Genomic DNA, 25,754 nt, shown 5'->3' with positions numbered 1-25,754 from the left:
TGGCCCGGCTTTCCCCGCCCTAAGTTTTTATCCTGCGGGCGCCATTTTTTTCCTGTCGCCGTTTCCTTTCGTAAATTCTCCTTCGATCGTTCCCTCACGGCTTACACAACGGTGATTTATTACTCTTTAATTAATGATAATGGATGTTTCGGGGATCGGAAAGCATTTCGATTCGAAAATGTCCTTGAATCGGAATAAGGAACGAGAAAACCTAATAAAACAATACGTTAGGATCAAGGTCAACTCAACCGTAAATCAAACGTAATCGCCGATGATATTTTATGATTACCATTAACGGGGATGGAATTAAGCTAATGGGGCGAACAATCAATGCGTATAATTAATTCGCGACAGTCGAATAAAGATATAGGAAGAGGGGTTTCTCAAGTTAAGGCTTTCTTCTTCCCTCCATTCTCTTCTATGGCCATTCGTACGATAATATCGTGATATATCTGGTTTGGGGGACACTTTTATACGTTTCCTGTTTGAAAATAGTAGGAATTCTATTAAGGATTTCGCCTTCCTATTCTCTGAGCCCTTTAAATCTTTACGTTCTAAACCGCTTTATAACTCTAAAGAATAGCGCAAGCATTTAGCGTGGCTAATATCTGCCGTTATGACCGCGTTTCAATGTCTTACAAATAACGGGTATTATAAATAAAAACAAATATGAAATTTTCGATTTGCTAGGCTGCACAAGTTAATGAAGACCTACTTATCTAAAATCCATAGAATTCCATTTGAGGTTACAATGATGAGTGTAATAAAATATGGTTTTCAATCATAACGAATCATTAGGTAAGAGATGGCGAAATGGGGTTACACGAACAACACAAGATCAATATTCAAGTTCTCAATACTACCGGAGGTGCTTACTCTTCTGTAAAACAACACTGCGAGAATTGGAGTGTATTCAACGTAGTCAATTTCCAGAGGGCAATTACTGTTACGTCACCCAGGAAGGTCGAAATGGCGGCGACGCACTCTTCGGCTACTACCTGCAGCAATACGTAATTTACGGCTATTGGAGGCGAACCTGTCGGCCAACTTCGTATCGTACGTCATCGTGGATAACGGGGAGATTCGGGGAGCTGTGGCGGCCATTCAGTTGTCCCCGGCTATCCGGGCATCGGATCGTCACACCATTGTGCCCGGAAGATGTATGGGCAGCGCGAATTGGGCCGATATTGTTTGAAGGGTACGGAAGCCGAAGTTGTCAATTATTTTGGGCGATGCGCTACTTCCGTCAACTTTCAGCTTAATTTATTCAGTATTTGTATTATTTTAGCCTCTCCATAACTTAAACCACTTTAACTTTAAGGTGTGACCCATCAATAACGATTATGGGACAATATTAAATAATATATTTGATTATAAATCGAAATTGAAACATTTTATTGTTTCAATTCACGCGAAATTCTATATAGTAAACTACAATTGACAGCTGTTGGAACGAATTTACCTCTTCAATAACGTTATTGACGTTTATAAATAAACGTTTTTTCCAAAAATAAATGAAACGATATATTTCTAGCTATACTTTTATTTCTGTAAAGATTTATTATTATCAAGGAAAATGTGAATAGCTCACCTAACTGGTGAGGACATCTACAATACTGGTGGATATAAATCAATCGCCGACAAATGCATCACGTCGGAGAATGGAATATAGGTATAGCTCGAACCATAAATCATTGTCTTGGGATGTTTGAAACTTAACATTGCGACCATACAAGCGCCAATTGGCTAGAACAAATTGCTAGGACACTACTAGGTCGTGCAACATTTTCGGCATTTTATTAATAACGGTTGAGAACCGCGTGCTATGTTCGGTAGCTGGGTCGGCTTCGACCACCCGGATCGGAATGGGCCGGAATTGCCTCTGCACTGGACCACTGAAATGCAGTCCGGATTCTGGACGACGATGTGTGGTCTGAAACTCATTAACGTACCCCAATCTAAATATCGTCGGTCGTTTGAATTTCTTTGAGAATAATACGGGTTTAGCACAGAAAAATACAGGGAAAAAGGGAGAGGAAATGATGAGTGCAGGTGAATTGCCCGACGAATTCCAACGAAGAGCTCATCAATTCCGGAATTCCCATCGGTTTTTAATAAGGGCCGGGCGACTATTGGGATGTGGTCCACGTGCCAGAGGCGTGCGCGAAATATTTTCATTCAGCCCCCGAAAACAGCACCGTCATCGCCAATATATATTCAAATTTAAATCTCTCTCCCCGAATGCCGCAAAGAAGGGCTGGCTGACGAGAATGCATTTCACTACACGAAATGCTAAGATCAATCAAAAGGTACCGAGGGCCGGATTAAGGGTATTGTGGGGGAGGGGGTTCCCCTCCGCATCCCCCAGCGTAGGAATGCTTTTATCGAAAGTATTTAAGGCATTCTATTTAACGGTGACGTTTTAAAGTTATTACTTTCGAAAGAATTTAAAGTGACTGCCGCCTGTTTTCCTTTTTTTCTTTTCCTTGTTTTTTTTCCGTTTTGGAACTTTGCGATTCCGCTTTAATAAAGCGGCACCCTTCCCCCGGTGCCCGTTTTCTCCACCGTAGTCGTTGTGTCGCCCTCCGGCTTCCAGCCAGAACACGCGAGGGTTTCTAAAATTAATTTAGCAGAAGAACTTACAATTCAAATGCGGAAGGTGAACCGCCACCCTCTCTTGGAATACACACATTTGCAATTCGTAGTTTCTCGGCCCCTTGAGGCTTATACGATGGGGGTCGGAGCAATTTCGGATACTTGGCGTCAAGTTGACACTGTTCCCGGACGCCTTTTATTAAAATTTTAATGGGATGCGTCAGGAGGTCGTCGTATCCATTCAAATTTTCTTCGACAGTTTCCTAAACTGACTTCATTTTAGAGCAATTAAAAAGGATAAATATAAAGAATGAATCGCAATTAATTAAATTCAAATTTACGTTGACTCCCAACAACTATGAAATTAAACTCACAATAAATACTAATTCCTGGAATTGATATTGAACGGATTCCAATAATTTTTAATCGCTTCTTGTAGCATTTAATGGTTTTGTTATGATTTTAAACGGTTTTAAACAACCGAATAAATCAATACATGAAAATGACTCACTATTGCTCCGAATAACATTCAATGATGCTGCTAAATTTTGTCACTGGCTGTTTATTGCTTTAACTTATTCATTAAGGTTCCTTCTATTAGGACCTCATGACCAGAAAAGATAATCTTCACTGTGTTGGTACACTGATTAAGACGTCACTTCGATCACTATTCATCTTTAAGTGTTTTTTTTATTAAGTCCTGCAAACGACTTCTGACTTAATCCCTCGTACTACAGCAATTATAAATAATCTTTGCTACCTTGGTACACAAGATTTGTCTGAGGTTGAAGCCGAGGTCGCTTGCGGACGAGGCGCTACATCATGTTTTGCCGTTAAGAGTCTCGATTGCCTCTCAATCTCATACAACCTCGTTTTTGGCGTTGTAACTTCAGCAACGGAGACAATAAACCTGAAAACGATGCAAAGAACTGACAGTAAAAGTTTGGCAGGACCGATAGAATGTCTTAACTAAGGACCGGGTAGCATACGATTTTCTTAAGAATATTAAAGAGGTCGAAAAGCCGTGGTTCAAACCGAGTATGAGTTTATGTTTTGTGTTGACTGGCCATGGATCTATAAGGGCGAAGTTGTTTCAGTTAAGTTGGGAAGAGTCTGATAGGTGTGTTTGTACGGAAAGGAAAATTTTGAACTATCTACTGAATGAGTGTGTGTTGTATGATGGGTGTAGACGTGATTTTATGGAGAGAATGAGGATGAATGAAATTGAGGGCATGAATTGGGAAAGGGTCATGGAGGAGGAATAGGTTTTTAAGGCCTTAAAGGAATTTGCGGATAGGTTGTTTGCGGAAAGGAGGCAGATTGTAGCATGACAATGTATGTAAACCTGTAAGAGAAAAGATAAATCTTACTATGACGTCAGTGGTCTATGATGATGCAATGTAATTTAGTCAAATTTTATCGAATGCTTTATATACTTACTTATGGGGCTGTGAAGTTTTGAATCCTGTATTCTCTGGTGGTGTCGTGCTTCTACTGACCTGAAAAAGAAAGAAAAGAGGTTGCAGTCTAGTCATTTTCTGTGTGACTAGATGTGATATATGATTCTATATGTACAATTTTAGCTTTATTCGTACAACTATGATTTTAACGTGTATGTGAGTATAGCTGAATGTGAGTTCGTTTGATCTTTTGTAGGGTAAAACCCATAAGCCGTCAACGTAATGTATTGTTTTTATTAGTGTGTATCTCGGCCGTAGACGACCTTGGCCATTATCTGTTACAACCATATAACATTTACATTATTATGTATTGTACCCCGATAGAATCTTTATCAAATTTCACCGTGCTGTCCAATGCTCTTAACGAACATTAATACCTTGCTCGGTGAAAGGTCATTCAGAGCCTTTGAGGAGATAAACTGCGACCCAAAAATCGAGAATCTGATACGGTTAACCTCAGGGCAGTGACATAAAACATGCTCAACCGTCTCTGCTTCCTCCGCACATCGTCGGCTAAACCCAACATGTTGAGGTGTGCTTTTAATCCCTGATAGTGATCCCGCCAAATCTCACGGCATTGATAGCACAGTATCAGTGCTTATAATGTCTTCCGCAGCCCATTAGAAAGACATGTCGGAACAGTTTTGAGCATATTACTTAAATCTGTAAATGGTTGTTCTCTATGGTGTTTCTCGATATGCAAATGCAGAGGAGGTAGGTCAAGCAGAACCTCCATTGCTAGAGTTGGGGTTGTACTTATCGCACCAAAGATTGCCAATCCAGATACTCGTTAAATTCATGAAAGTTTACTAATAACTGCAGTCTGTTAGACTTTCCTATACCAGGCTGCTGCTCCGTATGTGATCATAGGTCTACCCACAGTCATAAAGACTGCTACAAGTCCACAAGGATAGTCTAGCTTTGTGCAAAACTACTTGTAAATGGCCATTCCATGACAAGGTTTTGTCTAGGATTACTCCTAGATATTTGACATCCTTTGAGAAAGGAATTTCTTCACCTTGGATAGTTGGGCGGATTAGTCCATCCAACTTTTGTTTCTTGGTGAAGGGCACAACAATTGTCTTTTGTGGGTTTATCGAGAAGTTCTCTCTCTTACACCAAGCGCAAATGGTATCTAGAGTCACCTGGAGGACTTTAGATATCCTCGACAAACAGGTTGCTTTGACCATAACGACAATTTCATCAGCATAAGCTTGTATTTCTACACCAAAAAATAGTGCTGGCTTTCTACCATAAAATAGTTATTGAATGATTAGGTTTTATCTTTGTTAACAATCATCTCAAAAACATTTTTGTGAAAATAAATTTGTTTTTAATACTGCCAAAGTCTGGGATATAAGGCAGAAAGCTTTTCTTTGTTACTTGAACATTTTTTCGAGCACTTCAGTATCAATGCGCTGTTTACGTTCAACGTGGTAAAGAGCTAAGAGCTTTTAATTTGTTTTTAGAAGCTTTCATGTTAGCCTTTATGCCAGCCACATATACAACGTGTGAAGTTACGTTCTTAACACTATTTATCGATTTAACTTGATCAATATGAAACGAATCCAGATTAATTAATTCTGTAATTTATTAAATTATGTAAACATAAATAAAAGAAAAAATGATTGATAACTTCTTAACCCCTTTTATATTCCTATCGTTTTTGTTCCCTAGAAGAACTTGCCAGTGTTTGTTTTTAGTTTCCAGGTGGTGGTATCTCGCCAGCTTGGGATGCCCAATCCTTTTTTTAGTCTTTTTCTCTTACCCGAAGCCCGCTGTTATTTATTATAGAGGAGGTCTGACAGGTTATTTTGTTCATGGGGTTAATTAGATTTATGACGTTTTATGTTTGTTTAAACGCCAACGCAGTCAAACGGCATTTACTTGGTCGATTTGCGTAGTTTTTGTTCTTAAAGAAAAGTTTGTAAAATCGATGCGTAAACGTCAAAGCTGTCTTAGAACACGTCTGGAGGATTCGGCAGCGAGATGAAATCTAGTTACGGTTACCATCGCGACGTCGACGCCACGTAATTCGTTTACCGGATCCGTCTTACCCTAGTACAAACACGTTGCGTCGGTTTTGGAAGTTTCCAGAACCGAGATTTTGTTGAAAGAAAGAATTTTTTGTGGTCTTATTGTAATCTTTCGGGGGGTAATTTTTCTACAAGTTCTAATTTCTCGCGTCAAAAACACGCGGGGCTCGGTGACAGCCGGAGATATTAAACTGGCATCTGTCCAATAATCATTTCTCCGGCACCCCCCACGGTCTGACTCACGTAGTAAACGGAATTACGTTCGGTACGGTCAGTTACCCGCGAGCCGGGGTTCTTTTTCAAAAGGAGAGGGCCCCCTCGTATAACGAACTAAAACGAACGACCACGGGGTATTGGAAATCAAAGCCCAGAATCGACGATTGTGATTGATGGCTTGGGTCGGCGAATGTAATAAAGAGGGGTATTAGAAATTTAATATGAATCGAAATTTTGATAAATTGTAAAGCATTCGAGTTACACGCGCGTGATAATAGGATTAGAAGGAATAAATAATTCGAATCGAGATACATCCCGCTTAAAATTACTGCCCTTTTTGTGTGGACCGTCCAAAAACGGTCGCCGTAAACAACCGAGAACAACCTGGGAACACATGTTCCTTTTGTTGGGGAAGACAAACGACCGCGCGACGGGAATAATTCGCATTAAATGTTAATGGATACCGGACGGGCGTCTTCAGAGCAAACGTGGCCGCCAAATTCGATGGAGACGTGCGCGTTCAATCTAAATTCCATTAAATAACGCTCCGAAACGCGCGTGCTTCGTAATTCCCCCGTAATTCCATCCGTCGATCGAGAACCGCGCGGCAGAACGGTTATTTCTTAATTGTCTTTCTCTTACGGATCCCGAACTCGCGGCGAGTCCTTCATGGTGCGCCGTAATCGATTCGATCGCCTCGGAATTGCTTTAATTCTGAAACCGATCCTTTCGACACAAGGCCCCCGACCTTCAGGGCCCGATACCCAAAACGAACCACACAACCTACGAACGGAACCAGAACAAAACGAAAAATCAACATGCTGTAATAGAATTCTAAGTAATCTTTCAACGAAATTAAATATAGAAAACTTAATTTATTTCTTAAAATTACAATTTCAAATACGTAATGATTTATTTAAAAATTTACATCCCACGATAAGAAATAAAGGAAAATATCATCAATGTCGGTCGTAAAACGTGATTTCAGTCCAATGTAAACGTTAGCTTTCGAGATACCCTTTGTTGAAGCCAACAAAACGAACGCTCCCCATAAATATCATCTCCGGTCCTTTTTTTCTACTGAAAACGGCGCTCAGTTCGGAACGGATAACGGGCCACGTTAGCCGAGAATGGGTCTAATGTTTCAACTGCGGCCGAGCCGGATCAGTTCAGCACGAATCACGACCGCTTGGTCTTTTTCTAATATCGTTTTTAGCGAGACGCCCGCGGCTGCAATTTGATTCTATCCGGCGTGAACGCTTCGATTCCCGAGCTCGATTCCCGCTTTTTTAAGTCTGCCTCGTTAACGCCTTATCAATCCCAATACTCGACGAGGTGCAAAGGTCGCTTGTTAAGGGCGAAACGCGTCGCGACGCGTCCGTCCGTTCATCGTGGCCCAAACGCGCATTTGAATTGGTAATGAGAAAGCCCTTCCGTTTAATATGCAAAGGTCATGACGAAGGTTTCAACAAGATTGCGTCTACGGCTTTAGAATATCCGCCCGGGGACAATACGTCAACCACTAAGAGCTCCTACGTTAATTATTGTTGATTAACCACAAGAAATTTAGCCGCATGGAATAATTAAAACTAGGTATCATAGAGACCGTTTAGTGTCGGGTTTATAAAAAAGGGTTCCGAGAGTACATCCTTATTATAGCAATAAATAAAACGCTGTACTCAATTGAGTGTTGCGCTTTAATATTTAACGTTCACGTAGCGAAAAATAACTACAAACAAATGACTTGAAAACTTGCATCATCAATGCGACATTCGTATTCGAAGTGGAAGATATCGGACGCGACACCTCGTATATTTATTCTAACTGCAAAACCTGAAAACGAACAGCCACTTGTTGTATAAACGAACCGCCTTCGTTGCTCGTTTTTTCCTTGAATTATAACCGATGCCGGCTAATATAAATTCAGATCAAAGCGACTGCGTTGCGTAGCCGTGCATCCGAACCTCGTCACGTCATTGTTTAAGTTGGAGCGCAGGTAACGAGATTCCTGCGATGGATCTTTGTGTTCATTTGTTTATACGTGCTCCGTCGACTTTGCTGAGTTTGCCACAACTGCTCTTCAACTACAGGAATGCGAATTGCGAGTTTAGTTATCCAACGTCAAAGTTTCGATTGGAAATTGAACCGGTTCAAACAATTTTAGTAGGAAAATCGTGGCGTTTCCTAATAACGTTAGATGTTCGGCTTTGTTCTAATTGAAGATCGATGGTAATGAAGTTCCTGAGGACATAATAAAGCCAATAACTCTTAGAAGAATAACATTAGTAAGGATGCAAGGGTGGCACCCCCTTGCTTTACAGCTAATTAGATTAAGGACCGCCAGGATGTAGGGGCGACTTGATGTACTGTAAATTGTAGCGAAAACCGTCGAATTGACCATAAATAATGCTGTCAGAATCCGCGAGGGATTTGATTAGGTCCCCTTCTATACTCTGGAAATGTTTTCCCTTGAGAATTATCGTACTCTATATAGATACTTCGTAGTGAGGTGATTACTACGACTATGGTTTTATTTATGAAGGGTTACAAAAAGATGATGAATCAAAAACTTTAATATATTAGTTATAGGATTACATTAAACATTTTTTGGGATTCGTTAAGTTTGAACCACAACTTTAAGTACGTCATCACCATACTAAAACCATTTTTAATTAATGCAAAATCCTTCTTCTTCACGACCAGAAAATATAACCTTCACTGTTTTGGCACACAACAGTTGTTTAATACGTTCTCTATCGGCGTCGTCTACTGGAGGGAGAGGTTTTTCTTGGTGAATCGCGTCCAGTTTACTATGTCCAGGAATAGGTTTTGCGATATTCTGAGATTCTTGCGATTTGTAAATCATTGCGATGTGGATACATAAAGTTTTACATAAAATACGACCTATTTTAGAAAAAAAATATACAAAACATTCAGTTGGTTTCTCCAATGAAACAACTTTTTATAGACGAATCTATGATTCAATGGCGATGATGCCTACAACTTAGGCAGTATATTATGAACAAGAGGCATAAGTACGGAATAAAGCTGTATGATCTTACCATATTTGATGGTTTTGTTTTGAATATACTTGTCTATACTGGAAAAGGCACTATAATAGACAATGATCAAAAGCATTTCCATACGTTCTCAGTCGTAATGGAGTTACTAAAAGACTTTGGATAAACGGCATGAAATATACCTTGATAATTATTACACTAGTGTTCGGTGTGTTCTCGCCTGCAATAAGTAGACAGATTAGACCAGATGATAGGATACTACTCATCGCCAAGGAAAACCATAAGATGGTAAGAAAAGTGTTCTTTCATCTTATAGATATTGCAATGTGGAATGCCTATTACATATACATATAAGAAGGAAAGAGGTATAACCAAAATTGACCTCTTGAGGTTCAGATAAGAAGCTATAAAGGTCAATGATGGATATACTAGGCCAACCACAGACCAACAATCAGAATTCCATTATCTGGAGACAGTTCCCTCCACACAGAAAGACAAATCTGCGATGAAGAGGTGTCGCCAGTGTAGCAGAGGTAGAGTTTATAAGAAATCCAGATACGTATGCCTGATGTGTAAAGAAAACCCCGGTTTTTGCGTAGATCCTTACTTCAGAATCTGGAATAGTGCACAATAATTATTTTTTGTAATACACTCACTTTTACATGAAATACACCACCCATTAAGAGTTAGACTACAATTTTGAAACTTCGGTAAAAGTACCCAGGAGGCCTGGGTACTTGTCTTAGTCGCCGACCCATCATATCCCAGACATGTTCAATCGGTGAGAATTCCGGTGACCGTCAAGGCCAGAGCAAAATCTGCAATCCAACCTGCTCCAGAAACCTTCTTGTAACCACAGCAGAACTAACATGAAAGGTACTAACACCGGTTCCAGAACGTTGTCGATATAACGACGTGCGTTTAATATGCCTTGAATTAACGTAAGGGGTGGCCTTCGTCCAGCACATATCCCCCTCAAACCATAACCCCAGGTGTTAAGGCTGTGTGTTGTCTTTAAACCAACTCCAAATTCCGTGTTTCCCCTCGATATCTCTGCACGCTTCTACGACCATCATTCGCCCATAAACAAAACCTTGATTCATCACTGAAGACGATGTCAATCCATTGATGTACCCAACCTTGCCGTTCTTGACATCATGCAAGTCTGGCTGCTTTATGGGGAGGTGTTGCTGGAAGCCGAAGGTAAGGACGGTATGAATGAAGCCCAAAGGAAGAAGTTCTTCTGTAAAAAGTTGTTGTTTTAAATCGATCCCTGGTAGCCATCCGCCTAAGGGGTCGGTCTTCACGTGCGTTGCTTCTTCGGGCGGGTCTTTCAGCAGGACGGCGTCTCTGAATACCTTCTTCGGACCATAAAGATCAAATCCGAGCAACTGTAGTGTGGTCCTGATTCAAACTTCTCCCAATCTCTCGGAATTAGAGACCGGCCTCTTTCATACCGATAATTCGGCCTATCAAAGTCATTAATATGGGCAAAATTTCGACCACGTCGCACTGGAGGCATTACAAGGCGTCTACTTGACAGTTTGAAAATCAAATAAACTGACATGTCGTAGGCAGAAATTCATTAATTGCTAGGAAGAAAATGTTGAAAGTTGGAGATAGCAATGGTACAGGAAACATAACAGTTGAGTTTTTTCGGCGGAAACATCGTTTCTTAGTTGATAATAAAGCATTATATTACCGAAGTTTCAAAATTGTAGTTTGAATTTGGGATATATTTTGGTTTGTATAACACATTACGTTGTATGTAGAAAAAGAAAACAGAGACTTTGAAGAAATTCAGGTGTGTCCAGTTGATTGGACCTTGGTACAGAACTTAGAAATTCAAAGTCCAGTAAACTGGACTAGTTCTTTTTTTACAAAAATTTAGTAAAAACGTCATATACAATAAACCAACATGTAAGTAACACAAACCTGAATCCCGAAATCAAAGAGACTAAGCATGGTAGCGAATGTGTTAAGACGTCACTTCGATCACCATTTTATCCTTAAGTGTTTCCTTATTACGCCTCGTCAACAATTTCTGATATAAGCCGAGGTCGCTTGCGAGCGAGGCGCTACATCATGTTTTGTAGTCAAGAGTTGCGATTGCCCCTCAATCTCATGCAACCTCGCTCGAAGAATGCTTCTTCTTCCCTGTTCAATATTATTTCGTGATTTCCATAGTATTTGAATTTGTGATCAACAAAATCCAACAAAGTCTCCTAATAGAGATTACTTAATTAATAGTACGATAGGTAGATATACTCCTTTTTGAAAAAAAACGTGTTTTGTCTAATTATGGCACAAAAAAAGATTTTTTGCAAGATTTAAAGACAAAATCCTTCGAGAATACAAGGATAGATTACTAACGACGAATTCTCCTGGGGAAACACGAACAAACTTTGTAACTTACCCTCCGGTTGTAAATGAACCTGTTCTTTAAAAAAAAAACTTTATTTAAAAGTAGTATTCAATGCCAAATCGTTGAAATAAGTTCCCTCAATATCATAACTGATCAAAAAATAACTCAAATTGACGCTTGGTTAAAGTAGGTAATTCAATTATCTCGGAGGAAATTTCCATGAGAAAGCAAAAACCAATGCATATTGATGCCGTTTTTCACAATTGACGATAATCCCGTGGGATTATGGAGGGATAGAGAGACAGTACGGCCGCAGAATTTTCGAATATTAGCCGACCGTTTTCAAATCATTCTGGCCTGATGCGTATTCAAATTGATACCGGGGGCTGTTATGTGTAAACACAACCCTCGACGATGTTTAAACATTCGGTCTCGCGTGGGATACAAAGGATAATACCCCATCTGTCGCGCTGTCCCTTTGATGGTACCGTCAGTGACCATAGCCACGGCGGCACCACAGTATGTGGAACGCTAAACTTGTTAAATAATTTGCTCTCACTTTGATGTTTCAAACGGATCCCCAACGCCGCGAACACGATTCATTTTTTCGATGATGTTGGATTTTTTCTTTTTCGTTTCTAGCCTGGTACTGTAAATCTTTCCCAACCGTCGTCCTCTACGGTATGTGGCCGTGGGCACCGGTAATGAATTCTCTAGATATTAGCATGTTAATGGGCAAGTCGGGTGCGTGGTGGTTAACGTCCGAACGCCACGGCTTAATAGCTGAAACCCCTGTTATTATGGACAATTGTCGACCGGCATTCTTACATATAAATCGAGGCCCCTCCCGGACCCGAACCAACGTCCCAAGCTGTTAATCGCGACAATTTAAATAAATAAAAACCGCCCGAAAACTGCTCTCCCAATTTGTGGGCCCTTATACACGTTCCTCCAATTACTATGATTACTTTATGATTCAAAATATAATCTTCCAACAGCTGTTGCAATTTAAAGAAAAGTACAACTTTTGCACGTTAAAACCAAATTGGTAATTTCGACGAATATTCTCTTCATAATAAACAATAAAATTTATTATGAAGTGATTATTTTGCGTCTTTTCGTTGCGTGTATAAGCATAAGTACAGATTTGTGTTTAAAATTGCTATCTCCCCTATCGATTGAGATATCAAGGCTCTCTTATGCAAATCGTGTCTCGAAACGATGATAGATGCCCCGTCGCCGTTCAATCACAGCTGTCCAACGTCTTCGACTCGCCAACAACAAGCGACGACTTGTCCTATGGTGCGAGCGGTTCTTGTGCAAACAAGTCGGCAATATTGTACGCGGGACGAGAGGCACAATGCCGTAGATAAATAAAACGGCGTGACGGCCACTCGATGTTGCACGTACGCGTCTCTAGACGATTGTACCTACGTAGGTATACCGAGGACATACGTTTAATTATAAAGCGCGCCTGCACCGTAACGTTAAGGTCAGATTTCCCTACGTGGACCTGTTTTCCCCACCGATCCCCCCTCGCTTTTGCCTCCGACTGCGACGCAAAGTTTAAATCGTTAAAGTCACATTACGAAATTAGCCGGTAATAATAACCTGCCGCGGGATAATGGCCCTAATGCACAGGCCCGCGAATTGGCGGCGGCGTAAGAACTTTTGCTGCGTTCAGGCTACGCTTGCTTTTTGACAGTTAAGTTTCTCTTTGCTGCGTTTCTCTAATGGCTTATACTGTTTTACTTTGACGTTAATTAGAGTAATGGGTGCGAACGGCAAGATTTACGACCATATTAAGGGGGTTAGGTGAAAGTTTTTGTTTAAATAAAGTGTACATCTTCTTCAGCCTTATAATATCATGGGGTCAATGGCGATCCTAAGCGTAATTGAGGTCACTTATAACCCCAACTAAATCAATAGTGTACTAAATCAGAAGAAAACAAATCTTTTCTGAGTGATGAAAATGATTCTAGTTCTAGGTCTAGTGTTAGTTCTAATGATATAAAACTAGAACTAACACTAGACCAAGAACTAGAAACATTTGGGTTTAGCCGTTAGTCTTTTAAGACGGCTAAATCCGAATGATTCTAGTTCTAGGTCTAATGTTAGTTCTAGATCTAGTGTTAGTTCTAGGTCTAGTGTTAGTTCTAATAATATAAAACTAGAACTAACACTAGACCTAGAACTAGAATCATTCGGGTTTAGCCGTTAGTCTCTTAAGACGGCTAAACCCGAATGTTTCTAGTTCTAAGTCTAGTATTAGTTCAATAAAAATATATAACAACTTAGAACTGAATCACAATTAAAACTAGAACTAACACTAGACCTAGAACTAGAGACATTCGGGTTTAGCCTTTCGTCTTCAGACGTAGTGTTAGTTCTAGTTTTATACTAGTACTGTCACTAGAACTAACACAAGACCTAAAACTAGAATATTTTCATTGAATTAAAACTAGAACCAACTCAAGACCTAGAACTAGAAACATTCGAGTTAAGCCGTTAGTCTCTTAAGACGGCTAAATCCGAATGATTCTAGTTCTAGATTTAGTGTTGGTTCTAGTATTAGTGTTAAAATTATTCATTCAAACAGCTTAAGGTGCAAATTAAACATTTTTCATATAACGGACACTCCCTTCTCGTATTAATCCGTTATATCGAGGTTATACTGCATTAATGTTTAAAAAATCTTGGAAAATTGTTCTGAAATTATCACCAATTATAATTGAAAGCTTTTATTTATCGATGAATAAGTCTGTTTTGAAAAATCAGTTTTACTTTTTGATACAACCGTGCAGGTTACAACATTAAACCAAAAGTTGGTACTCATAGTCTGGTTTGGTGTGTCAATGATGAAAATAAGTTGGCACGAATTGTCATGGAAAATATGCACTTTTTAATGAAAAAATCCGCTTTCAAAAATCATCTTTAGATTTTGAAATAGAATCGAAATTTTTGACTTATCAAGTTTTCTTAGAGTAAACTTAAAAATTTTTAGAAAATTGTTACTAGATTGTCATCTATTAATTGAAGCACCCACTTTTCATTAATGAAGTCCGTTTTGTAACGTATTTTTTAGTTTTTGAGCTACAATTTTTTGAACTTAATCAAAACTGCTGACAACTTTTATGTATCTCTGTATTATTTTGAAAAACTTTTGGAAAATTTAGTTAATTGATTTAATTTAATTGATTTTTTATGCATGTTACGGAGAAGATTTAAAAAGAAGTATAATAAACATTGGCAGTTTGATGAAAAGTATGATGGCTCGAAATTTCAAAAAGAAAGTTCAAGATAGGAAGTTCTTCGATGAAATATTAAGTTAGGCATTGGGTTTCAGCAAAGAAACCGAGCGTCTCTTGAGACGGCTAAACCCGAATGTTTCTAGTTCTAGATCTAATGTTAGTTCTAGTTTTAGTTCAATGAAAAATATACAACTCAGGGAATACCCCAAGTTTATCTAAAATTATCTATGAACATGAAATATAGCAAATTGGGGAATAACCCAAGTTGAATTCTATCTATAAATGCTAACATTTATATTTAAATATACTCTGATGTATTAAATAGATAATATTAATAGTATAACTTAAAAATTTATTATTCTCTAACGTTGATCAAGTACTTATATTAAAATTTTTAATCGATATAAATAATTGCGTGGCCTTGATGATAGTTTTCCAGCGCATCTCATAATTATGTAGGGCAACGCAATCGGCCATAATCTAACGTCTACTTTATTGATTTAACGTCCGCAGAGCTGCAATTACGACCAATTAGAAACTTTCAATTAAAAATTATTTATCGGTCGCAGTATAATGTATTACTTTGGGGAATTTACTTCGAATCGTTAGGTTGGTTAATGATATCGAACGAAGCGAAACTAGTTTCACGAATGCTTTTAATTGCTACTAGCACAATCTCTTTTTTTTTTATTAATTTGTGAATTTATCTTGAAATGCGTTTTAAATATGCCGTTAGAGAGTTTCTTAACCTCGTTAAATATGCACTAATGAAATTTATCAAATACGATTATCGGCTGTTGTACCTATTCATGTCTGGCGGTAGACATAATCGACACTTTTCTAATGGAATTATTTATTTCCTAGACAACTTCGAAACCATATTCATACACCTCGAATGATTTTTTTATGAATCACTTTTGTTTTGGTATTATAATTATAAATTTTTTTGTTTTAGTTTTCAAATGATGGGCCAAATGGGGAATCGATGTGCCTCCAAGGACCAGATTGCTTCATGGTGAGTTTTTTGAACTTTGTTTTAATTCAAAGTTAACCACAAATTACAATAACTTTTCACTGTACGGCCTCATTTTCAGTCGTTCGGCGAGTGTTTATAAAAGAACAAAGGTTCTCTTTCGTTTTAATTGTACGTACATCAAAGAATCTATTTAGGAGACTTTAAATTTAAATTTAAAGGCACTTTGATCGCATTCCCGCTTCTATTTTAGCGGTGTTTTTAGTTGAATTTCTTCTGAAACATCATTGTCGTAACAAGAATTTACCGTAACAAGAATAACCAGGGCACGTACACCCAGGTTAAAAGAGGACTCTGCCAAACAAAACGAACACATATGTTCTAAGCCAACAAAGAAAACTTCCCCTTGAAACCCTTTTTTGCTTCCCTGGAACATTTATCGCTGAAGATCGGCGCAATTTTCACCTCTGCTGAGCTCGCTAATGATTTTTCCACTATGTTTTACCCCGTTTCTGGAACGATCGCTGCTGGCCCTCGTTTCATTTTATTTGCTCACCGAGATCTGAGGAGTTCTAAATTCAATATAACCTTTCACCTAACGATTTATACCGGTTTGTATAAAGCGAACTTATAAAGCAAACTAAAGGTTACTTACGAACGTACACTGGTTTAGAGTTTAATCAGCCGCTGTATTGTTTCAATATTTATACGTGTGGTTGTGGTGAACTGATAACCTTTTCCTGTCAAGCATAGATCGTTCGAACAACAACGCGCCTATTGGATTTATTGCTCGGTTTACAATCAATTTAAAACGATAAACTACTGGCAACGCGTTACATGGTGCTTAACATATAAATGCGACGCGTTTATGTGCATTAAAAGATTCAATTAATATTAATAGGCCCTCGCCCAAGGATTTTCGATCACATCGCATGCAACTATCAACACTTTATTGTTCGTCTTTTTCTTGTGTGTCACCAGAATCGAGGGAGTTTAACACCAACACCGAGAGCATCATATCCAAACGTTTACGGTCACAATTAAATTATACAGCGACATTTGGCATTATGAAACGCGTTAACACTTAATTTAATATCGTTGTAACGGCTTCGTGCGATGTAATAAAATTCAGAAATTGAAAAGGTGGTTTAGGGATGGTTTCAAGGTTCTTCGTATATAATTCCAGTTTCTCTTTGTTTCGAAGTAAACTTAATTAAAGTAGAAATAAAAGTTATTTTTATCGTGCTTGCCGTTGCGGTAAAGTATTTGTGTATGATGGTGCTTAAGTTAATAGCGTTATTTTATATCACGTCGATCATTAATTTATATAAAGATGGCCTCTTCATATGTCGGGGGAACATCAAACGCGATATCTCCAAGATATAAAATCTGCAGCTTTCGCAAGCCGCCTCTTAGTAGTTGGCCACTGGGCATGTTACCGTTTAGCGTGCTTCCGCGGCTTGGCTACCTTACGGGGACTTCCTCAATTAGATAAATGGGGCAGATAACAAACCCTGGGATTGAGAGTGCGTTTCCAAAGAAATAATCTCAAAGACGACGAGCTGCACCTCATCTAACGGAGCGAAACTCGTCGCTCATCGCTAATTGCTAAACACCTGTCATAGTGAGAGTAGGAAGTGTGCGATGGATACATTCGTGATCTTCACAACTCGTGTTCTGTCCATTTTAAGACGTCGTCGAGTCGACAGTTCCTTGGAACACTGTTCTAACCGACGGTGATGTCACGATGCTGCCATTACCAGGTTGAGGTGTTGCTGAAACGACAAACGAAACAGTTAATGGATTCACGCCGAACGAGCCGAGCTCAAGAGGTCACTAGAAATTTCTAGTTGGAAGACTAGCGAGCTTACATCTGGGTGCGATGTCCGTAAGAGAGCGGATCTAAGATCGCGGTAACGCCGTATCGGGAAGAAAATCGTCGTTTGGTGGCAGAAATTCTGTAATTACCCACAGAGGTGTCACCGGCAGAATCTGATAGCGCCTTTCCACGTCTCGCCGAATCTAGATAAACGCAACGGCGGCTAGACAAGGCAGATAAAAACTTTGCACGCACACGAAAATTTATCTACGTCGCTTAGTTTATAAACTATGAGGCCATCTGCGCTGACCGGCCGAGCGTGAATCGCGTGCTAAAGTGCCGATATATTTCAATTAATAGTACCCAGTTTCCGCGAGTGGGCGGACCGCGTTTCCAGGTTATATGAAAAGGTGCTATTAGCGTCAAGTTCAGGGCATTCCAGGTCGCTGCCGAATGACTCGAATTTGTTTCACTCTTCCTGCACCCGGCAAAATTTGCCGCAGCAGGCACTTACTCGACCGACCCGTCCTGCTAGATGGATGTGCGGAAGTTTGCGGAAATTCGATTGAGAACCGCACGTAGATTTAGTGCGATGCCATTTTTCAACGCCCGCGAACTTCGGGGCGCAATAATAATAAAGCACCTACTACTAACCTCGGATTTGCATGTTGAAAGGCTTTTACAAGAGTTCTCTCCTGTTATTTTCTTTTCTACTTTAACCTATTCTTATGTACATGTACACCGTACAAGTGTTTTCTATTACTTATATACAATTTAAAAAAAAGAAAAAGAAATGACTTAGTAAAAATGATAAGATATATATCTAACATGAAAGCTTTCAAGGCAGAGTGCTCTCTTTGAAAAGTCAAATACAGCTGAATATCATCAGTGTACATGCGTATTGACGCATTTTGGCAGTTGAAAGGTGTATAGAGTAAATAGTAGCGATTCCTGAGAAGATTCCTGAGGCACCCAAGCCTCCACGTTTAAGGGCTGTTTATAAGAGACACTGCCGAATCAGATATAGTAACATAATGCAAGAGGGATAACAGCATTCGGTGGTTGACTGTCAAAAGGATTGCTGTAATCTAGGAGCACAACCACTCCACTCTGACCATCATCGCGAGCCTTCAAGAGATTGTCAGTGACGTTTAATAAGGCGGTGGTACAACTATAACTAGGTCGAAAACCGGATTGAAAAGGAGGCAACACATTGTGTTCATCCATGTAAGTACGCAGCTGAACCTTCATACAACTTTCTAAGACTTTGGAAAGAACTAGAAGAATACTGATTTCTGAAGGCAATCAACCAATAATCATTAATTTTCAACGTATACTCAGCGGCATAAAAAACGCATCACCTAAAATGAAAGGTCTACCCTGTGCCAATATTTTTGTACGCGCCTTCCTCATTTTGGTATATCTTCAATTTCAGCAATGGTGCATAACGCTAATGCGTTTTTTCTTCCTACACTTTGAAGCTTGCTATGTAGTGCACCGACAAAAGATATTAATTTTAAACATAAGGAGCTTGTAGTCTTGTTTGTTCTGATTATTTCTGTTTATTGTTCAAGTTTCTATTGTTGTTTACACCAAAGTTGCAAGCTCTAAAAGATAACGCAGCTTGTTCGGCAGCGAGATCGGAAATTAAAGCAAGTCATAGATGTCGATGAAATGTACTGTAGTGTGTTAAACTGTGACAAGTAAATCAAGCAAAATGTTACTAACGGGTGTTTCTTCCCCTCGCTTGAATGGGTCCTCTCATCCTTAGAGACATACTTCGGCTCAGGTTTTTCATGTTAAAAATCTGGTTCGACTCTTCTTCTAGCGCTATTCTCGTCTCCCTAGCATATCCCACATGTGTATGGGGTTTAAATCAAGGCCACGTGCAGGCCACTCCATTCTGCTGATATCCAAACCATCCAGGTATTGGGACACTATGTGGACACATTTTAGGTGATGCGTTTTTATGCCGCTTAGTGTATTTAAAAGCCTCCAACTACACTGAAGGTCCATTTTAAAATGTACTATTGAAATAAACTTTTTTTTCACGACGTATTGCCGATGTAACTAAATTTCTCAAAGATTTGTAGTAATCGAAATGAGGGGCTAGTTTTATTCTCCTATATTTAGCCAGAGCATGTTCTCTGAGATTGCTGTAATATTGGGCGTTATCCATGGAGAGAAGGGCTTAGCGATCCTAAGAGGAGGCACCATCTATATAGATTCAACAGTATCGACAGATGGGGGCTTAAGAAATTTACTTTTTGATTAATATCACTCATATGATAGATGTTATGAAGAGGCAAACAAGCGAGATCACGACTTAAGACGGAGTCACCTATGCCAGATACATTAATGCACAATCTGACCATCGGAGCGGACTTCAAGCTTGAAAAGACTATATCACATTGGATTAGGTCCGTCTCTGAATGGTCCGTAATTAAACAATCAATCAGAGAAACCAAAGTTGTGGTGGTTCTAGTGAGTAAATTAATTACCTGATCAAGACACAATTCGTTTAAGAATATATTAAATCTCATTGTGGCTCCTCTATCAAAATCAAACATATTTATATCACATTTGAACACACATTTTTGCACATTTGAACTTGAAGACCTATACACTCAAGCTAACGAAAGACCCGAAAGCTAAACTTTTAGGCATGAATGACAACAAAACCCAGAGCTGCTCAACGTCATTATCAGCAAAACCAATGTCACGCACATTGACATACCTCAGATGTTGCGCTACCTTCCCAGTTTTCAATAACAACAATCACGTTTTTTACCAAAGTTTTGGTATGGACATGGACCAATTCATTATTCCCACAGCAAAATTACCTAAAGCTTTAAAGCTCTATGTTTGAGCTCTACGAGGTCCCAATTTCGTGCTGGTCTACCCAATTCAAACTTCCTCTTCTTGCGAAGGGGTTTCCCCTTGCTACCAGTAGCACGTCGCCGTCGCTTGTACCAATGATCTAACTAATGCACATTTTGGAGAATTCAGTGAAAAGAACCACTACCGGTGATTGTAGCAGATATGCTTGTATTCTCGAAAAATTAATTTTATGTATCTACTTCAGATACAACATATACAACAGTTTATAATCCAAACTTGTAACTCAAAACCACCATACTTAAGCACCTTAATTAAGTCACTTTAGTCACCTTAATTAATCAATGCACTTCGAAGGATACAACGGTATTGTATCTTGTATCAAATCACTTTGACACTTTTTTCTAGTTTTTTTTTCTAGGAAGTCCATCATATCTGGTAAACACTACAATATAGAGATTTTCAACTGACTTACGTATAAGATGTGTTAAACTGCTCATTTACCCGTTTAACGGTAATAATGTGAGCTATTGAGTAGTTTTGGTATGGACCAATTCATTATTCCCGTAGCAAAGTTACCTAAAGCTTTAAAGCTCTATGTTTGGGCTCTACGAGGTCCCAATTTCGTGCTGGTCTACCCAATTCAAATTTCCTCTTCTTGCGAAGGGGTTTCCTCTTGCTACCAGTAGCATGTCGCTTGTACCAATGATCTAACTAATGCACATTTTGGAGAACTCAGTGAAAAGAACCACTACCGGTTATTGTAGCAGATATGCTTGTATTCTCGAAAAATTAATTTTATGTATCTACTTCAGATACAACATATACAACAGTTTATAATCCAAACTTGTAACTCAAAACCGCCATACTTAAGCAACTTAATTAAGTCACTTCAGTCACCTTAATTAATCAATGCACTCCGAAGGATACAACGGTATTGTATCTTGTATCAAATCACTTTGACACTTTTTTCTAGTTTTTTTTTCTAGAAAGTCCATCATAACTGGTAAACACTACAATATAGAGATTTTCAACTGACTTACGTATAAGATGTGTTAAACTGCTCATTTACCCGTTTAACGGTAATAATGTGAGCTATTGAGTAGTTTCCGTCATTGAGAACAATTAGCGTCGTGCTTCCAAATCACAGCAGAAAACAATTCTTCATCCCGTAGACAGGATCTGTTAACAACGGTCGTCACTCATAATAACGGCATGCCAGCAGACGAAGGAAAAGAGCATAATTGAATTAGTTCCTACGCCGTCCGAACGTAACGACGGCGTTAATAGTACCCACATTGTCTCAGCTTGGAGCTTGGACTCGGCGAGAACAAGAGCGTAGTGGTTCGTCGAGAAGGCGTAGGCCGCCCACGCCTACCGCGATTCGAATCTCCGTTATTTACATATACATTGGACGGCGGTCGCGTATCTTGCCGCGCGATCGTAAAAAGATAGCGGTAGCTTCTCCGCGAGATGGCCGCGTGGAGCGGCGCCGGTTGCGACACGTTGATGGATCTTTTTAATTTCGGCGAACCGATACGCCTACCGTAATAAATTTATCGATGTTGCTTGGGCCGCTCATGTGTAAACATGTACCTACCGATGACGCAACCGATGCGGAGATGTCAGTTTGGAAATGCGTCGGATCACGTATAAGTAATGCAACGCAAACAGAACTCGTTCTCGCCGGTAGAGGAGTAACATTAATATTCAATCGATTGTAAATACACGTTTGCGGCCCTTAATGTAAGAAAAACACGGGATTCATCAATAATGGATCTTCCCCTCTGAACACTACTCTATGACGAGAAAATTGTTAGTGTTGTACTTTCGATTCTAGCCATCGAATCTTGTTATAATACTATAATCGCGTAACTATTACTTGAGGGTGGTGCATAAACGTACCAAAAAAATCTTTTGTTCCCATGAGTATGTTAAAAATAAAGTCCCCGATATTTTCACCCCCTATAGCGTTAGCCCACCCCGAAATGTACACCCCGGAGCGACGCAATCAGGGTTATTTGTTCTTGAGTTACCCCGCTGGGCACAAGAAGTATCAGGAGACAAACCATTAGAAAGCGTGAACTTCTGAATTTGTTTCAAGTAGTAGTTAATGAGTAAAATTGCAATGTCACTGTTCAACACACGGCAGCGAAGAAAAAGGGCGGAAGAATGCAAATATATGGAGGCAACAATACGAAGCAGTCCTTTCAGTGCAACCTTCTCTTCCATTCTTTATCGCTCGGGGTCCGTCGATTTTTTCGGACGGCGTTATTGTTGAATATTTCTCGTTGTTGCGGCGGACAGACGTTGTCGTGCTCCTTTCAATACAGACGTTTAGGTAAATACAGGCTTTGATATTGAAATAATGACGGGTTTAATGCACTTTATGACCGCGTCGGCAGGGAGAGAGACGGTGAAAAAGAGACGAGCACGACGGACGGACCTGCTTCTCGCTCGCCGCCCATTATACCTTCTTCATCGCATCATCGCCCGCTCGCCTCCGTGTCCGTAGGGATTTCGACGGAATCCTACACGACGCATTGTTATTATTGTGGCGCGCTCATATCCTCTAATGAACTCTGAAATATTTATTTAATCGGACGCCTCCATCGCGAGCGAAAAAAGAGCAAACGTCCAGATTACACAATGGCGGCTCAAAATAAACCTTCGACTTGGGGCTCTGGGCTTTTTTGTCTTCGTTTCCTGTTGTAATCTCTTGCCGCCTGGCAGAGAGCGTCTTACGTCTCTTTTTTGGACTCCAACGGTAACTGTTTTTGTGTATGGCGGGTCGATCATGTTCGTGATCAAAGTATACGATCGTCGAAACAGTTTTTGTAAGAAAAGTCTGCATGTAAAATAAAAAGGTGGATTAAAGACTAAAAGTAGAATGTCAAAATCCAAGAAATTCATGTTGGTTTACCACGAAATTTGATCAATACAAACTTCTCGAGACGAAATCTTCAACTTGAAAGAGGGGTTTAGGACGGTCGTCGGACATTTCCACGATATGTCTGCAAACCTCTTCCCCCCAACTGACTTTTTAACTTATTTTTGAAGCGGGTCCATTGTTGAGAGCAACCCGGTCGGAAAATGCAGGAGTCAGCGGACCTCGCTAAAGTATTTTCTATCCGCTACAAAGTTCTTCTTAGCCGTCCCCGTCGTCTGATACACGGAGTTGTATCGATCGTAAGAGCGATGCGTGGACGCGTAATTCAATTTCACTGTCCACGTAGGAATTAAGACAAACGAGGCGGTCGTACAAAAAAAAACACGGCCCAGTTGGAACTTTTAAGCGTTCGTTTTAATTTTCCTGAAAAGCCCTTGTAACTCCACGACGGCTATTAATCTCGTGCAAGACTGCGCGGGATTTTTGCCTCGAGCCTTGCAGAAACATCTGCGCCTCACAAAAGACAACCCGCTACAAACCTTATATACAAATTACTCGGGCGAATGGGTCGCGGACGACTACAGCGTAAACTCCTCTTTCATTCGGCTCTTTTGGGAGACGAGGCGACGTACCTGTGTATTGTAAGTCAACACCTGGGTCATCAAAGGGGGTTGCAGCATTCGGAGCGGTGACAAATAGGATATTGAAAGACGTTAAAAGCGCTTAATCGCTTAACATCAACAATTCTTCTCATGAGTTATTACATGGTAAATGGAGTCCGGCCAGATGGAAGGAAATATTGTCGAAGAAACTTTGAGAATCCTTCGATTATAAAGCGCACGCTCGATACGAACTGGAACTGCTGACCTCTATCCACTCGAGCCAAGGAGACAATGGCCGTATTGTTCGCTAGTTATACTACGGAGAGTCGAGCGATCTGTAGACAGGATAAAATGGTCCGTCTATTGCCGCGTGTGTGTATGGTCCCCTCTCAAAGAAGTACTGGCCGCTATCAGATACAATTATTATTATTACTATTATAAACGAGCGTAGATGGTCAAGATTGCGGTCACCGAGACTCAAGTCTTTGTCGGTAATGATACCGGCGGATCCGTATCGATTTCAGGCGTGCTGACGTCCCCATACAGCAACAGGACCGGGTTCATTTTTATTCTTGTATTCTTTAGTTTCATTCTCACGCAACTAATACGGTAATCCAACTGCATGACAAACGTTTGCGTCAATGCGCACCAAGACCACGATCACGGTATCGCCGTCCGCATCTCTCCCTTCCCTTTGATGTCCTGCAGGATAATTTATAGTTCGCGTGCTCCCCGCGTAGCTGCGTGCCAGATAGCGCTTGATACAGTTGCAGTGGCTCTGCATTCGAAGGGGTGACGACTTTATCCTTATTAACTGCCTTGGGGTGACTCTGTATCTACCCCGAAATTCTTTATCACGCACCGACACTTCGTGCTACGCAATGAAAGATTAATCCTAAAAGATTAATTAAAAAGATCGATCACAAAATTGCCTGCTTTATATAATCCTCGACGAACAAAATGTTATTTATGAAATTAATTAAATCAATCCTCAATGCAATCGATGAATCAGTTTCTATAGCAATTACGAATCAAAGAAATGATTTTAATATTCAAGAAGGCATTCAGTGTTAAACACGAGATATAAGCTACTGTGCTCTAGTTGTCGGTTAAGACGACGGTGAAAAAAGTTAGTCGAATAAGTAGGTACCTACGGAGCCGTGTTGCGTAATTGAAATTGCATGCTCACGGTTTCCTTCCAACCGCTTACACCGGAGCTACATTGCATTCAGAGGGCACAGTCCGATTAACGTTGGCATTTCAAATAATCTATCTTTGTCCTGATATTGTATGCTGCGTAGAGGTTACGGTGTCCACCAGTTTCGCTAACATTTAAACCTAATCAACTATAAATCTTACATACGATGTCTAAGATACTTCTAATACATGAAATATGTTGATTTTCTTTGGGTGCGATACCGATCGGGACCCGTGGGCGAACTTTAATTGCAGCATTACGGTCGAGGGCACGAAGGCATATTCTTTGTCGTGAACGTGTCCATCTTGTCGCCCGGCAGGATTAGACTCGGCGATAGTCCTGCGCACTAAATCGAACGGCATCGGAACAACAAATTGCAGACCGCGTCCTCGTGCTGTGGCCATTACCTAATGCCGATATCTCACGAATTGCGGCGGCGGCACCGACATCGGCATCCCGCCATAGGGCATGACGATCGCCACCCACCCAAC

At 40.0% G+C, this 25,754-nt stretch overlaps 1 protein-coding gene across 1 annotated transcript in view; it reads left to right on the top strand.

Moving 5' to 3' along the window:
* LOC111429016 (uncharacterized) overlaps positions 1–25,754 on the top strand; it is a 40,071-nt gene that overhangs the window by 7,865 nt on the left and 6,452 nt on the right. The window contains exon 2 of the mRNA XM_023064804.2: positions 15,899–15,958. Coding sequence (XP_022920572.1) covers positions 15,899–15,958 — 60 coding nt within the window. The remainder of the gene's footprint in view (positions 1–15,898; positions 15,959–25,754) is intronic.

Source organism: Onthophagus taurus, chromosome 11 (assembly GCF_036711975.1).
Source record: "Onthophagus taurus isolate NC chromosome 11, IU_Otau_3.0, whole genome shotgun sequence".
Classification (NCBI taxonomy): Eukaryota; Metazoa; Arthropoda; class Insecta; order Coleoptera; family Scarabaeidae; genus Onthophagus; species Onthophagus taurus.
Note: the sequence above shows the minus strand (reverse complement) of the source record. Positions and strands in the feature narration are given on the sequence as shown.